Genomic DNA, 15,805 nt, shown 5'->3' with positions numbered 1-15,805 from the left:
TTTGATGACGACTCAGCACCAAGTGTCCGTGGATAATAAGCATAGAATGTACATACATACATACATACCCATCATTCGAATGTTCGTATGTTCGTCCGAAGGGTGACAGAAGGGGATTGTCACTTCACGCCATGCACTATGTAATCTACAATCATTGATGCTTGCATTTGGACCGTGTTTTAGCATTCTCACATAGAAATAGTTTAGTAGGCACATCAAAAAAGGAGAAAGTTTCATCCACCACCTTGGGCAAATACGCACCTTGCAGTGCATTCTCATTTTATATTAATGATACATTGATATATACTAATACCCGCTCATCGTTTATTTGGTTATGGTGCCTAGCTGCAAAGTTACGTATAAGTACATGCAACATGCAACAGTATTCTGTGGGTGGACGAAGAGAATAGTCGCGAGTTCCTCCCCACATCTCCTTTGGTTTTAGGCTTTTAGCGCGCTTTGAATTCAATTGCTGATAGCTAATCATATCGGCGTGCAATGCAAATTGCATTTATGACAAACGCTACAAAGCAGTTAATATACTACTGCAGGCCTGGGATGTTCGATATCCGATCACTGAAATGCATATAATAACTAGATGCCAAACACATTAGTAATGCTTATGTATGGTCTTTGGGTTGGAGGTGTTGAGAAAGGTCAGCACTAGTGAGGGCTACTAATAGCTGACAACTTGAGCCTCAGGCATCGAGTTGGCATTTGCTCCACAGGGCGGTGCATGTATGAGACTTTCGGGTTTTATGTATCAGTGATCTATCTCTCCTAACGATTGTGGCCTCGTGAAATTACACCAAGTCTGTTGATAGGCCGCGGCTGACTTGTCGGGCATTGGTTTGTAAGATGGATGCCCACGCGAACTCGATCACTATCGCGAGTATACTATGTGCTCTAAATGACTATTGATGTTGGATATGTATGTGCACATATTGAACATTGAATATTTTGATAATACGCGGGTCAGAAATAGCACCCGCATCAATTGATATTAAGATAGTAACCGCACGAGGTATGACGAACATCGATCCATAATAAAGCCTCTCTATTAATTCGGCCAAGTCTGGACAACAACGGTCCGGCCAAGCTTCGATGGACATTGAATATTGCCGCTGTCCCATTGGCTGCTCCCGTCAAACGACGTTTCAGACATGGCAAGTTGGAACAGGTTTTGCACTGGAGCCGTATCATCATTATTCATGCGAACTATCATTATTGTTGTTGTTGATGTAGAGGCTCGAGGACAACCTGCATGCGGAGCACTCTCATTCGTCGCCAACTTAAGTCAAAGAACAGCCCCGTCCATTTAGTGATATCCATCCCAGCATCCCTTCTCGCTATTCTTTATGCACAGGCCTATACGTTGAGAATGATATGATAAAGAAGAACTTAATAAGGGGATGCTATTGACCTAGATATTCAATGAATGCATCTGCCTAGCAGTGAGTCGACTGTTGTGTTCCCCCACCTCGAAATTGTCGCACTGTACGGATTGGTGGATGGAACCGAATTTTCCCCCGTTGCTTCTTCACCCATGTTGTTGAAATCTTGCATACACTGCTAGCAATCTCTTGTAGTTTCATTCGTGGTGTAGATGGAATAATGGTCGTAATACTCCTGTGCAACATGAGTAATGATTAAAGTGCGGGCAGTACTTAACATGCGGGCGCCTCCATCTCCGCCCCCCTTCCCGTTAATCTCCCAACTGCATTCACTCTCCTCCCTTTGAACCAACAACCCTCGCTGTCTCCCTCCAGCATCCAACACAGTGTACAGCCGGATGAGATTTTTTTTTCTCACTGTGGACGCAGCACCCAGTTTTCTCACCTGCTTGCAATTCTTCTACGTGTACGATTGCAGCCAGGTATTCTGTAAAAACTGGGCCTCTCGCGCAGGGTAAGCCTACTGCTACGATCCCCTCCGCGCCAGCACATCTTCTAGTCATTTTCACACCCACGCTGCTTTACATCCATGGAGGGATCATCCATTCTACGAAATTCACGTGCACATCCTATTCTTGACTTGCTGCAATTTTTCCTGTGCCGACCTAACTCCATAACTCTTTAGGCTTGTGAATACCCCTATCCCAAGTACTGAGCGCTAGTCTGCCCAACACTGTCTAATATTATAATATCTGGACGCCGAAGATGGCGTCCTCTCATGGAAAGTAAGTCTGGTGCTGTCGAATTTCCACCCTCATTGCCTATGCGAGGTGGCAGATCTGCTGTCGCCCCCAATCCCCAGTCCTATCTGATACGCGGCAACAAGCCATGCGATTCTTTTGTTGAATCACTACTCACATGCTTGATTTTAGTGTATATTCCGCCGAGCAGTTTATGAATCCCGGTCCAGCACCTCGGCCACCAGTTGAACGACCTCGTCTCAACACCACCGTTTCTAGCCCTAGCGTCGCTACATCATTTAATCAGATGAGCTTGAACTCTCCAAGTACCCCAACCTTGTCGATCTTCCCAAATACAAGCAATTTATCACTTTCGCAATCCAAGAGCTCACAGGGAGCGCCGCCACCAGGCGTCACCGTTATCAAAGAGGGCTATGTGCGGTGCAAAGAGGATAAGTTTCTAGCCGGATGGAACCAGCGATATCTCATACTGCGCGAGTTTCGCCTCGATTTCTTGAAAAATGAAACGGGGAAAGTGGCAATTTCCATTGCTTTGAATAACATTACTGGTGTCACTCGCTCTGAAGATACTAAAATGGCCTTCGAAATAACCCGGTTAGCCAATCCCAAAGATGCTACCTCAAAGGCGGCACTCATTAATCGCGATTTTCCAACGAAAACCATAACCTGCGAAGTGAAAAACGATGATGAGATTTACGATTGGATCGATAAGATTTATGAACGATGCCCTGGAATGGGAGGAGTCAGCAACCCGACTAATTTTAGTCATCGAGTGCATGTTGGCTTTGATCCACGGACTGGTGCTTTCGTGGGATTGCCGGCTGAATGGGAGAAGCTTTTGACGGCATCTGCTATTACGAAAGAAGATTATAAAAAGAACCCACAAGCTGTGATTGAGGTACTAGAGTTCTACTCTGACATTAAGATGCGAGAGCAGAACCCTCAGTATTATGGCAGTTTAACACCAACCCCACCAGCATCCAATCCATCGTCGATGCAGCTAGGAAACGGAAATGGCATTGCTCCACCACGACCACCGCCACCAAATGCTTTGCAAAGATTAGATAGTGGCCAGTCCCAGCGTCAGCCCGGTTCTACGGGGTCTCCCACCCAAGCGCAGCGTAAACCATCGGACGCAGATCGTGCCTATGAGGTTGACCGCATGCGTGAAATGGCCGAACAGGAGCAGCGACGGCGAATGGAGGAAGAAGCACGCCGAATTCGCGAAGACCAGGAAAGGCGAGAACAGGAGGCGTATAATGCATCACTACCCAAAAGCAAAGTTCCGCTTGCAAAGCAGGAGCTAGGAGGTTATGGAGGTGAGAGCGATCCAGCTACGAATAACCGATATAACCCTAGTAGACCTGCTCCTCAAGCGCCGAATGCCGCTTCCCGTCAGCAGCCTCAGGGTTCCATGAGACAGATGACAGCCCAGAGACCAGCTCCATCACCGCCAACCGCCAATGGGCAACCTATCCAAAGGACAGGTATACTCCCTCGTCATTTTCAGAAAATATGTTCCAGACTTACCAAGTATACCTCTAGATTCCCCTTCTCAAGACTCACGGTCCCCGCAATCAACGCCTCGCCCACAGAATAACGGTATAAAAGCACCACCGCAGGCTCAAGGCCCTCCGCCAACTCGTCTTCCCGCCCCCGTACAACAAGTCAAGCCCCTGAATATTGCAAGCAAACAGAATAACAACAAGGCAGCTGTTTCAGATGGCGTTCGTCAAGCCGAAGCTGCCCTCACGAAGAAGCCTGAACCCCGACAGAAGGAAGTTCGTATGTCGAGCATGACAGAAGGCGAGGTAATGGAGAAACTGAAATCGGTGGTGTCGAAAGAGAATCCCCAAGAATCCTACAGCAAGCAACGTAAGATTGGCCAAGGCGCCTCTGGCTCTGTTTATGTAGCTCGGGTGAAAGAGAATGCAACTTCACCTGTCGCACGTGAGATATACCGAACCCACGGCCCACGCGGACAAGTAGCGATCAAACAAATGGACCTCCGCAGCCAACCTCGCAAGGAACTCATTGTAAATGAAATCATCGTTATGAAGGACAGCCAACATGCAAATATTGTCAACTTCCTTGACTCCTTTTTACAAGATCAGAACAATGAGCTCTGGGTTGTTATGGAGTTCATGGAAGGCGGTGCATTAACTGATGTGATTGACAACAACCCTGTGATCCAGGAAGACCAAATTTCTACCATTTGCTTTGAGGTTTGTTCCCAGTCTGTTATCTACCATATTCCTTTACTAAGTCTCAAATTTCTATAGACTTGCAAAGGACTTGCGCATCTTCACAGCCAAAACATCATCCACCGTGACATTAAAAGTGATAACGTGTTGCTGGACCGCGTGGGAAACGTTAAGATCAGTAAGTTGTCATTGACAATACAAACTGAAACCGCGAAGTATACTAACTAGCAACTCTTTTGCTAGCTGACTTTGGCTTCTGTGCTAAATTGACCGAGTCAAAGAACAAGCGTGCTACGATGGTCGGAACGCCGTATTGGATGGCTCCCGAAGTTGTTAAACAAAAGGAGTATGGCCCAAAGGTGGACTGTTGGTCACTTGGTATCATGGCTATTGAAATGATCGAGTCCGAGCCCCCGTACCTTAACGAGGAGCCTTTGAAGGCGTTATACTTGATTGCGACCAACGGCACCCCACGCCTGAAGAAGCCCGAGAAGCTTAGCAAAGAGCTTAAATCTTTCCTGAGTGTTTGTCTTTGCGTCGATGTCCGTAGTCGAGCAACAGCAGAAGAACTACTAGCACATGAGTTTTTGAAGATGGGTTGCAGCCGTGCCAGTCTCGCCGAACTCCTCCGTTGGAAGAAGAATAGTGGCCAGTAATCAAAATTATAACTATTCGAGCCGAGCAATGGAAGTAGTTGCAACAAGAGACTTGGAGGTATACTGTCAACCGAGCACAGAATCCCCTTCAGCGGATTCGACGCCTACTTATACGCCCTTTCAGTCTTCTTGGCCTAAGCAGACCGAATGTTCGTCTTTCTCCGAGAATATCTCCACAGGCATATTACCTAGACTGCTGGAAGTGTGCATATCGCCTATGCAGATGAATTGAGAGGCTAAAACGGCATCAAAACGCTTATGCTATAGGTGTGATTCTGCAAATCAATCATAATCAAACGATTGCATAAAGGAATGAATGAGGCTAGTCAACTCAAGAGCTTGTTTTGATCCTCGGGGATGGTCTAGGTCCCTGTATAAAGTCGTTCATGGGCGTTTTTATTTCTCCACATTTCACTTTCTATAACCTTTGTCTTTTTTCTTTTTTTTCTTTTTTGCACTTGTCATGACCTTAATGATTGATACATATCTCATAAGTACTCATATCTCGACGACATGCAGTTAACACTGTATGTCATGAATAGAACTGGAAATACAAGCATTCATTCAGTCTTTAGTCTAGACAGTACTGTACAATGCCCCTGTTAAAAATTTAAGCTTTCTGCTTTTAAAAAGATACATATAATCATCTCGTCTCTAGGGACGAAGTGCCTTTATAGAATAGAACAGAATAACCAGGTGTAGTAATGAATAAGAAGCAAAGGATATATGCAAGTCATTAACATTCTAAACAAAACAAATGGAAACAACTCGTATCTGTCAGGGAACACTAGTATTTCAACCACCGCCTACAGCAGCACCAACAAGACCGCCTATTTGGCCGAAAAAGATGCCTTGAAGGACTTGTTCGCCTTCTTCTGTAGCCCAATGCCCGGCTTCGGAAAGAAAGCGTTTCCAGTGGCTTTGTTCCTCTGGTTGCAAGTCTTCCCACTTGCGCGCGTTGTGTTTCTCGGATACCGAACTTTCGTCATCGTGGTGCTCGACTTGTTGTGCGGAAATAGACCCCTCGTCGCTACGTTGCACGATAATGTGAGTGTTCAAAGGTGGATCAACGTCTTTGAAAGTTGATGAGCTGGGTGTATTCGCGGCGCCATCATCAGTGCTGCTGGTAATGCTCTCCTGTCGGCTTTCGAGCAGGCCACGAAGCGCTTTGCCTGTGACTATGGAGGAAACTTGAGCCTGGGGTGCCTCGGTTGATTCTGGTGAGAAGACAGCCGAGCTCAACAGTTTATTGTTCTCATCGAACATATAAGGCCGAGCGATCTTCTCACGAAGTCTTGTGGGGAGCCAGTCTGTGGCGCCGATGTATGCAGGAGTTCCACCTCTAATCTCGGTGAAAGCTTGGAGTAGAAAGCAACTGATTGCAACAACCAGAAGGGCAACGGAGCAACTGAACACTGTTTCCCAGAATTCGGGTCGTCCGGGTACCTTGAGCACATACCGCGGCGTTAAGGTATTAAGAGGAAACGGTGCAAGCGGCAAGGTGTGTACGACGACAGTATTGCCCAAGCTGACCGAGGCAATTTTGACATATTGTGGAAGAGTTTTTGAGGTAACTGGGTGAGATGGGGGTTGGAAAAATGAAAAGCAAATTTTGGTCATGGAGAATGGGTGGACTTCACTGAGTGTTGCATATTTGTCGAGTTTGCCATACTTCTTCGATTTCGGGTTATAGTCGACAGTGAAGATTACGATAGACTGATCGCTGCCTGCGATTGCTATGATATGTTGCTGGTCGCCATTCGTAGTCGCATCCAGATTGACAACATCAAGACCCAATCCAATTTTGACGGATCCACGGAGTTTTCTTTGACGTACAATTTTCCCAACTGTGTCCTTTGAAGAGGGCAAAGAGAGCAGCTTCAGTTCGGAGCCTGTACGATTTGGTGCGTTCTCAAGGAGAACTAAGGCATTAGTGGAAAGGAATCGTAGAGCCCTTAGTTTGGACCGTTTTGGAGATTTGGATATCGTAAAGACTGATTTGACCTCAGGGGAGGCGTCAGATCGTTGTGACGAGATCTGAAATGTGTAGACATCGGTGCCATTTGTGTATGCCACAAGATATTTCCCATCATTCAGGTCTATTATATCCACATCTTCAGCCTCTTCACCGGCATCTAGGCGGATTCGCCCAATGACATCCGACGATTGAGGAGAAGCAGTGACGTTGAACAGAACAATCTCTCCAACAGGAGCCAACCCAGTTGCAATCGCGCCGATTCTGGGAGAGGTTATGCTACGATAAGGCGACAGTCGCAGCAACCTCTGATAGGTGTCGACTTTCTCGCCTGGCTTCAATTTGCCAGCGTTTGCTCTGAACAAAGCAGTTTGAGACAGAGGCGTAGTCTTCCCCTGCTTATTATTCTCATTTGGCTCCTCCTTGCTCTCCGTAGTGTCAGCTTGACTCTTTCGTGGTGGTGGGTATTCTAGCTCGAAGGACCGCAGATGTCGGTTGTTCCCTTTCTTTTGCTCGGCCTGAGAACTGTTAATCCCCGCAAAGGCGACCATTGATTTCTCTTCGGGTTTAGCCACAGCCAGAGAGGTAACGGAGTCTTCATCTTGTGAAAGGTCAATGTCAACAATTTCAGAGACCTTGTATCGTTTTGAGGTGTTTAAGAGGGTCTATCGATAAACAGTGAAGTGAGCCATGTTGTCTAGTCAAGAGGAGCGTGCAGAGAAAGACGCACAATTTTATTCCCTACCCCGCTGCGACCTTCACCACCGCCACCTCCGACAAGCAGGAGACCATGATTTTGAGGGTCAAAGTCCGCAGCGAAAAGAGGACAAGACAGTGTGATCTTGGCCGATCCGATAGACGGCGCCATGGTTATTTTATGTCGATGGCAGACGTTGTCTACTCAAGTAGACAGTCTGGCTGATATGATTCCGTGGACGCTATTGCCGAATTATGTTGAACAAGCAATAGTGAAATTCTTAAAATGGAGCGTGCTCATGGTGAAACTTGTTTAATCGAGGTTGGCTGCGGCCGCGCGAGGAAGCTTAAATGCAGCCGCGGCTCGAGTCACTCACGGCCCACTGACTCAGATGGTGACTGCGAATGGTGGACGGGCCAATAGGGCCTCTCCATCTACATGCCCCCAGCATTTGATAATGCGGGTTACTATAGAATAAGAACACAAATCGATGACGGCATTCCACAATGTCAATATGATTCGTCGGTGCTCATTTCTTCATCAGATTTACCGAGACTGAGATTGAGACTCTCTATTGACTACACAAACGGATCTTGGAGTATTACACCCAGCATTTTTCTCAAGATGATATACGATATTAGCTGACTACAGCAATCAGCAACTTTTAATTCTTCAGTCGGTCTCTTGAGACGTGAATTCTGGGAGTCGCTTTTGCACATCCGTCCAGGTCTCCTCTCCATCAACCATGGACTTTACAGCCTGCAAGATCTCATCTTCGCTCGCACGGACCTGCTTAGTGGAGTCTCTGTCACGCAGAGTGAATGTGTTATCTTTAACAGACTGGAAGTCAATCGTAATACCGAATGGCGTTCCAAGCTCGTCGTTACGAGAGTAACGCTTGCCAATGCTACTGGAAGTGTCGTCGACCTTGCTGGAAATACCAGCACGACGGAACTTCAAGCCTAGTCTTTTAACAAAGGGGGCAAATGATTCGTGATTGGAAAGAGGTACCAAAAGCACCTTAGTTGGCGCAACAAGTGGAGGGAAAGAAAGGACCTATTATAGATAAACCATCAGTGGCAGTCATTCGTAACTTAACAGGATCAAAACTTACACCACGGGCTTCATCTCCAGTTCGGTGCCAATACGAATGTTCGAACAAACTGTAAAGGATTCGCCCAATACCGAAAGACGGCTCAATCACATTAGGCGTATATTCACGAATGTGTTCCACCACTGTACGTTTCTCGATATTGATGAGGTCTTTCTCCAATACCACCTTTCCAGAATCAACTCCCTCTACATCAATTTCGATTTGACCATCCTTAGCAAGATCAAGAGAGAGTTTCTCTCGAAGGTCTTCAGTAAGTGCATTGATTGCTAACTCAACTTTCTTCGCGTCTTTTTTAAAGCGTGGGCCGAATTTGGATTTAGTGATATCAACTTGCCACTGTTCAAATTTCCGCGGCTCTGCAAGGGCCTCACGGACAAACAGCGGAGCCCCAGTCTTCTCCTTGTGCACTGTTAAATCGTATGCGCTACGATCAGCGCAGCCAACACACTCAATCCAGCCGTAGCTCGTCTGAAGTTCAGCATCCCAGCAGTCAGCAGCGTAATGCGCCATCTCATTCGCCATGTGCTGACGAAATCGAAGCTTCTTGGGGTCCACGCCAATTTTAAGCATGAATAGTTGAATGCGTGCGAGGAAATACCCCAGTGTCTGGTTGTCAATCAGACCTGTAGACACAGCTTTGCCGACAGTTACACGTTCAACTTCAGTCCGGCCAGAGAGTTGAACTTCTCGATTTAGCAAGGTCAACTCAATATCCTTGACTTCGTTAAATCGGGGGTGCTTCTTGCCGCCTTCAGGGTCCACAAAGTGCTCAATTTCAGCCATGAGAAATTCTCTGACTCTTAGCAGACCTGCACGTGGAGAGATCTCATTTCGGAATGACTTGCCAATCGATGCAGAAGCGAATGGCATTTGGTTCTGATTGAATTCGAGCAATTTCTGGAAGGTGAGGAACTGGCCCTGGGCGGTCTCGGGTCTCAAGTAGCCTGGCATGTTACTGCTAGGGCCAATTGATGTTTGAAACATCAAGTTGAAAGCGACTGGAGGAAGGAGATTGCCACCAGTGGTGGGGTTGCGAATGTCGTACTTTGTAATAAGGAGTGCCAGCCCATCCCCATCATAGTTGTCGATTTTAGCCAAAATCTCCTCGTACTCCTTGACAACAGCATCATCCAGCTTGACCAGTTTCACATCCTTGACTTTCTTTTTCTTCTTCTTCGCATCTTCCTCCTCATTTACCACAACCTTTTCTCCGCGGGCCTCCTTGTCTGCTTTTAAACGAGCTTCAAGGACTGCCTCAACCAGATGGTCTGCTCTGAAAATCTCGCCAGTCTTGGGGTCCTTGCACATCCAATCGGCGAACTTGTCCACATGTCCACTCGTCTTCAGTACCTCATGCGGGGTAAGCATGGTCGTGTCGACTTCCAGCATGTCTTCCTCTAGAACGAAATGCTTCCGCCATACGTCGATGAGATTGGCTTGAAGCGCGCAGCCCGGGGGACCATAATCATAGAGACCAGCGACACCGCCGTAGGGATCGAACGAAGGGAAGTAAAAAGCTCTTCGACGTAGCATCGACTCCAATACGGAGCGATCCACGACCTGGTCGACCCTGGTCGTTAGGGTCGCCATTCTAGATTTCGCAGGCTTCCCACGTCCGTAATTGATGCTCGAATAGGTGCGACGATTTGTGTGTAATTGATTTCGAAGAGTGCGTGAGAGTAGTCGAGGGAAGTGAGGTTGAGTCATTCACCACAAATTGGAACAGGGCCGGCGGGGTGGGAAGAGGGGTGTGAGTCAAACAGCAAGAAATTCTAGAAAGTCGGAAACGACGAGTACCAAAATTACAGTAACCAAGTTCTCACTTCTCTTGAAACTGCTGTAATGACAGTTTCGCTCGTTACCCACATTGCAGGTACTAATCTGCGGGGAAACAATTTTCCGTGAATGTACTTGACATCAGATCGATACAGAAATTGCAAGGCCAAACCGTTGCTGCTAGGCATCGGTTGGTGTCTCACAAATGAAGGCCAAGATTATTTCAGATATGAAGATGTAGTTGACACATTCCTTGCCAAACATACGACTTTGCTTTGCCTGGAGTGCCTTGGTGCAAACTTACGGTAATTTCATTACCCACATTTTCCCTGTCGGCAGACGGAGCCAATCAGCAACCACGCTGATAAGCTTCGATTTTTATCTTTTAATTTTTTGCTTCATGAAATTCCACCACCAGCATTGCGCAAACTCGTCATAAAAAACCCTCCCAATAATGGCAATCAAAAACAAGCAAATACGAAAACTCCAAAGTATCAAGCGCAAACGCGCAGAAGATGCTGCCCGGCACAAATTGCGCCACGAGAGGAGGAAAGAGGAATCAAAAGACCCAAGTCTCAAAGCAGAGCGTCTGGCTCGTTCTATCCCGCTTACACTAGACGTACGTATAGTTGCCCCAAACCAAAATATTAATGATGATGCCCTTACCGATTTTCCTTGCAGAGAAAACGAACTTGGGATGAAGTCGGCAGCGATGACGAGAATTTACTTGGACTGAGTGTTGATATTGAGAGGCTCAAAGGACAGAGACAGGAGGAGGATGAAGAGAATGCGCTTGACAAAGGCGATACAGAAGAAGGAGAAAACGATGACGACTCTGATGAGGTAGACAGCATGATCATGACCGACTCGGACGATGATGAGGACCAGCACCAAGACGATGAGACAGGCGTGAAATCTCCAGAACATGGTCGGAAAAAGAAATCACTTCCCACAGCCACAGAGCGAGCTACGTCTCCAACACAGTCTACCAAATCCGCAAACCTAAGTTTGGCTCCTGAGGTGCTTGCAGCAAAATTCCCTTCGTTATTCTCAAACGAAGTCACTGCCCCCAAAATACTGATCACGACCTCGCCGCACTCCACATTACATCACGAAGCCAAACTCCTCACATCTCTTTTCCCAAATAGTGTTTATATTAGGAGGACAAAACATCGACATGCCCATACATTCTCAGTGAAGGAGATCTCCAAGTTTGCTGCCAATCGGAATTACACTGCGGTGGTTATTGTCAATGAGGATCAGAAGACATTGTCCGGTTTAGATATCGTTCACCTTCCAGTCGGTCCGATGTTTCATTTTTCCGTTTCAAATTGGATTGAAGGCAAGAAGCTGCCTGGTCACGGTGTTGCTAGTGACGCATATCCCGAACTTATCCTCAATAACTTCCGAAGCCCCCTGGGTATTTTAACGGCCCATCTATTCAAGAGCTTATGGCCAGCCCAGCCAGAAATCATAGGACGACAGGTAGTTACTATTCATAATCAACGAGACTACTGTTTCGTCCGGAGACACCGTTACATCTTTCGCGAAAAGCGAGAAACCGAAAAGGCGGTCATCGGTGCTGATGGAAATGAAATGAAAGGTGCCGAAGGCATCAAAACTGGGCTTCAGGAATTGGGGCCCCGTATGACTCTGAAGCTTCGCCGGGTTGACAAGGGAATACAGCGGTCTAGTGGGCAAGAATGGGAATGGAAGGGAAAAATGGAGAAGACGAGAACAAAATTCCAGCTATGATTTACTTCAATGGTTCCCGTTTTTGTTTTCTCGGCAGACACGTGATGCTTTTACTCTTAGCGATACCATAGCATTGCATTTATTCAATACAATTATGGACAGTAGTTGTCATTTTTTTAATTTTATCAACAATAGATTCATCAACGTATCATAAGTGAAATGAAATCAATGGATATCAACACAGTCGTCACGGTCATCATAAATCGGCTCCTCCCCTAGTTGCAAGACTTTTTGGTCTGTAGTGTCTATAAATTGGGTATCGATTAAAAGAGTAAATTCCAAGTCATAAAAGGCATACGAACGACAATTTCAATGAGGCGTCCATCTTTTATTGTAGTTCGGACTTTTTCATCTCATCGACCAGTTTTTGAATCTGCAGCTGTCGCCTCAGACGGTGTGGTGCGTGCGACATGGGTTTTCTGCCTGTCATAAATCTAACGGTTACGCTGGCTCCTTTAGATACTGCAATCTCCAGCCTGGCCTTTTCGCATATGTCTCGTACGCCCTCCGCTGTCCAGTTTCCGGTGGCTGTGAGTTGCCGTAGACTTCGAGCCTCTAATCCCTCTAGAAATACGATAAGGATCATTTTGCCCAGCGTCCTTTGCTTGGGATCGTCTGGCCAGGTTCCTACTGGTACCGTGATATCATAGGTTCGCACGTCGACAAATCCCACTGCTGTTAACGAGGATGACCTTAAATGATCACGCCCACGGGGAAAGTCTGTAGCATCGGCAGCACTCCGCATCGCAGAAGCTAAGATATTGTAATAGGAATCTGATTTTAATTCGGGGGCGATGAAACTTTCAAAGTCCGGCTCTGATTCGGCAACTTCGATGTAGCCCCCAGCTCTCAGGTGTTTGAAAGCCTGTCTATAGACCCCATCCCAGTTCCTAAATGCGCCAGTGAGGCATCGAAAATGGATCAAATCAAAAGGCTCATGGTAAGTCCATTCCTCTTCGGCGTCATCGAGCTGGAAGTGGACGTTAGGGAGGCCAATGATTCCGGGGCCGGCATCAAAGACGCTGATGTCGGTTGCGATGATCTCTGCATTTGGGTACATTTCTCCCATTTCCACGGCCCAATCGCCGGGTCCAGTACCAATGTCTAGAATACGGGACGGGCCATTTGGAGCTGGGGCCTTTGTCAGCTCGCCATCTAATAGCATGAGAAATGCTTGGTGGACAATATTCAACCGCGTTTGCTCGGCGTCATCATTCGGCATAAAATAAGTATCGTTACAGTATCTCCGGCCATTTTCATAGACTGGCTGTATCGTGAACTGGGATCTGGTGGATGTTCTGTATTTGTCAGCTTTGCTCGTCCATTTATATACAGATTGACGGGCACCCACATTGAATATGTACCATCTTCGTCGTCGTCGTTATCGTTATCGTCATCGTCATTGTTATTACTATCATCTACTATCTCTCTTTCTCCTTCCAGCAGTTCATACTGGTCATCTTCGTCGTCCACTTCTACCTCGATTGTCTGGGCAATACGGTCGTTGCTGCCAGGTTCTGCACTTGGCTTGAACGATTGGACCATGGCCAGCCCAGGACCTGCTGTGGCTAATGGCGATTTCACGGTTGGATTAGATCGGAGAATGGGACGGGGAAAAGGAAGTCAAACTTCAGTGAGTGCCATTCCATTGAGTTATTTTTGTCTTTTCTTTTCTCCCTTTCTTTATTATTTTTGTGTGTGTGTGTGTGTGAAGAAGAAACAGTATCCAGGCATGGAAGGAGCCGAAAAAAAGCAGCGGACCATACGTAAAGAACGAGCAACTAATTACCACAATGGCACGAAGTGGTCGAGAGCATCTGCCACGTTAGCGAGCGCTTGGCAAGGACGGGGACGAGGTCGACCGTGCGGAGAAAAGAAAGCACAGGCGGACGAAGCAAGCCGGTCGCAGGAGAAAACAGCAAAGGATTGATTAATCCTTTAAGTGTGATGATTATGACGATGGCAACAGCAGTCACGATGGTTTGCGCGGGCTCGGAGCTAGAGGCAGGACCGGCCCGATTAGGAAGTGGGAGCCCGCTCCTGCCACCTGGGCAGCTCTAGTATGATTCTGGCTTGCAAACTAATAAATTAGTAATTCGCTTAGTTCCCAGTTAACGTTACTAGTTAACTTAAGTACTAAACTCGTCCACGGCGGCGGAGATCCCCGCTTGCCCATCATCCATCATCCAGCATCGGTCATCCATCTTACTGCACAATAATGGACCGCCCTTGTTGCGTCGCTGCCAGATTGAGAATCGATGTCCTCGCTACTGCTATCCCCGGCAAGCTAGCAGTGCTAGTTAGAGACTTGAGTCTCGAGTGAGAAACTAACTCTACGAGGTCGCCAACTACCGCGACGGCTCGCGAGCCAATGATCCAAAGACCCAGGGCTAAATTGACTAATGTAGCCCCTCCATTCCCCCCAGCACGCCTGCGCCCGCACCGAGCTTAATTGATTCACTGGCAGTTCCTCATGGACACGTCGAGTCATTTGTGTTTGCTGGATACGAGTCATTAACTAGAGGATCGCGATCGTGCAGCAAGGAGCGTTGTTGATGTCCCAGACGCAGTGCTGCTGGTAGCCATAGTCTTGTCTTTGGCAGCTCGAACTGTAACACTGCAACCGCTATATGGCTAATCAACCGGGGCACGGTTGGGTGCGACATACTATGTGATATGATGGACGAGTCTAGGGCTCATGTGGGGCGTTGACGGCGAGACGGGCACAGGAATTCTTAACCTGCCAACTCATGAATACGAGGCGCGGAGTTACAAAGTAGCACAGACTTTACCCGCGACCTGTGCTATTCATTTCATGTTTCGCCACCTACAGCAGAACTGCGGAGGGAATCCCAGGACAACGGACAGGCAGTTCCAAGCTGCAGCATATTCTTGCAATTACAACGGGACCAGGGGGACCCGAGCCGAAAGCGAACGGCCTAACCATGCTGTTGGGAATGGGTCATTGGATTTAGTTGCAGAGAGAAGGCTTTGCAGCTCCACACGTCCATCCTCCGACAGGCCAGCCATGCCAACCAATGCAACCATTATCTGCAAGCTAGAATCTGGTGCTTCCGATTTGACCGCTTGGAGTGAATGGGGCGATTGGGAACTGGCCTTGTGGGAGGAGTTTTTCAGTTGTTCAACTTATGATAATGATACGTCGGTGAAGGCGGGGAACTCGCTGGGTGAGCATTCTGGTATCTTCAATATCATTGAGAAGCAACATGATCAACCAGAATACACCCTGAATAAGAAGCAATTCATAATAAGACATGCAGCTGTATCACGCAACAGTATACCTTGTATGTACGCATTAATTGTTAGTATTATTTGCATTGCATGTTGATTGTTGACCACGGTGCTCACTACGGGGCTTGCTGACCAATCAGCAGGCGTCGAGGGGCCGATCTCCCGTTTTTACGCGATATCAAAGCTTACTTTTTTTTACATTTGATGCGGTCAACTTCCAC

General features: G+C 47.2%; 6 protein-coding genes across 6 annotated transcripts; 3 read left to right on the top strand and 3 right to left on the bottom strand.

The window, feature by feature from the left end:
- Positions 1-2,159: 2,159 nt before the first annotated feature.
- On the top strand, positions 2,160-5,015 carry BGW36DRAFT_424874 (kinase-like domain-containing protein; the record flags this gene model as incomplete). Its single annotated transcript, XM_046220031.1, has 5 exons — positions 2,160-2,179; positions 2,327-3,642; positions 3,701-4,380; positions 4,438-4,537; positions 4,603-5,015. The coding sequence occupies 5 exons, from the start codon at positions 2,160-2,162 to the stop codon at positions 5,013-5,015; spliced, it is 2,529 nt and encodes an 842-aa protein (XP_046075982.1).
- A 573-nt stretch (positions 5,016-5,588) lies between these two features.
- BGW36DRAFT_373208 (uncharacterized protein) lies at positions 5,589-8,014 on the bottom strand. The gene is made up of 2 exons (XM_046215564.1): positions 7,721-8,014; positions 5,589-7,655 (listed from the first exon to the last, which is right to left on the bottom strand). The coding sequence occupies exons 1-2, from the start codon at positions 7,856-7,858 to the stop codon at positions 5,811-5,813; spliced, it is 1,983 nt and encodes a 660-aa protein (XP_046075981.1). The 5' UTR covers positions 7,859-8,014; the 3' UTR covers positions 5,589-5,810.
- Positions 8,015-8,081: 67 nt separating this feature from the next.
- On the bottom strand, positions 8,082-10,774 carry BGW36DRAFT_373205 (glycyl-tRNA synthetase). Its single transcript, XM_046215563.1, has 2 exons — positions 8,802-10,774; positions 8,082-8,743 (listed from the first exon to the last, which is right to left on the bottom strand). The coding sequence occupies exons 1-2, from the start codon at positions 10,506-10,508 to the stop codon at positions 8,360-8,362; spliced, it is 2,091 nt and encodes a 696-aa protein (XP_046075980.1). The 5' UTR covers positions 10,509-10,774; the 3' UTR covers positions 8,082-8,359.
- Positions 10,775-10,977: 203 nt separating this feature from the next.
- Positions 10,978-12,438, top strand: BGW36DRAFT_415222 (RNA processing factor 1). Its single transcript, XM_046219312.1, has 2 exons — positions 10,978-11,196; positions 11,259-12,438. The coding sequence occupies exons 1-2, from the start codon at positions 11,032-11,034 to the stop codon at positions 12,330-12,332; spliced, it is 1,239 nt and encodes a 412-aa protein (XP_046075979.1). The 5' UTR covers positions 10,978-11,031; the 3' UTR covers positions 12,333-12,438.
- A 222-nt stretch (positions 12,439-12,660) lies between these two features.
- BGW36DRAFT_424870 (S-adenosyl-L-methionine-dependent methyltransferase) lies at positions 12,661-13,877 on the bottom strand (the record flags this gene model as incomplete). The annotated part of the gene is made up of 2 exons (XM_046220030.1): positions 12,661-13,630; positions 13,684-13,877. The coding sequence occupies 2 exons, from the start codon at positions 13,875-13,877 to the stop codon at positions 12,661-12,663; spliced, it is 1,164 nt and encodes a 387-aa protein (XP_046075978.1).
- Positions 13,878-14,919: 1,042 nt separating this feature from the next.
- BGW36DRAFT_120493 (uncharacterized protein) lies at positions 14,920-15,796 on the top strand. Its single transcript, XM_046209281.1, has one exon. It carries the CDS (start codon positions 15,031-15,033, stop codon positions 15,679-15,681), a length of 651 nt encoding a protein of 216 aa, XP_046075977.1. The 5' UTR covers positions 14,920-15,030; the 3' UTR covers positions 15,682-15,796.
- Positions 15,797-15,805: the final 9 nt, after the last annotated feature.

This window comes from Talaromyces proteolyticus (genome assembly GCF_021365285.1).
Source record: "Talaromyces proteolyticus strain PMI_201 chromosome Unknown BGW36scaffold_3, whole genome shotgun sequence".
NCBI lineage: Eukaryota > Fungi > Ascomycota > Eurotiomycetes > Eurotiales > Trichocomaceae > Talaromyces > Talaromyces proteolyticus.
This window is presented reverse-complemented; position numbering and strand designations above follow the sequence as displayed.

Excerpts from the sequence above, each read along its gene's own strand:
- BGW36DRAFT_373208 (XM_046215564.1), bottom strand. The coding sequence starts at position 7,858 with ATGGCGCCGTCTATCGGATCGGCCAAGATCACACTGTCTTGTCCTCTT. Across the intron at positions 7,656-7,720 it reads GCGGGGTAGGGAATAAAATT|ACCCTCTTAAACACCTCAAA; the intron begins GTGCGTCTTTCT and ends GTTTATCGATAG.
- BGW36DRAFT_373205 (XM_046215563.1), bottom strand. The coding sequence starts at position 10,508 with ATGACTCAACCTCACTTCCCTCGACTACTCTCACGCACTCTTCGAAAT. Across the intron at positions 8,744-8,801 it reads CTGGAGATGAAGCCCGTGGT|GTCCTTTCTTTCCCTCCACT; the intron begins GTAAGTTTTGAT and ends TATCTATAATAG.
- BGW36DRAFT_415222 (XM_046219312.1), top strand. The coding sequence starts at position 11,032 with ATGGCAATCAAAAACAAGCAAATACGAAAACTCCAAAGTATCAAGCGC. Across the intron at positions 11,197-11,258 it reads CTATCCCGCTTACACTAGAC|AGAAAACGAACTTGGGATGA; the intron begins GTACGTATAGTT and ends TTTTCCTTGCAG.
- BGW36DRAFT_120493 (XM_046209281.1), top strand. The coding sequence starts at position 15,031 with ATGTGGGGCGTTGACGGCGAGACGGGCACAGGAATTCTTAACCTGCCA.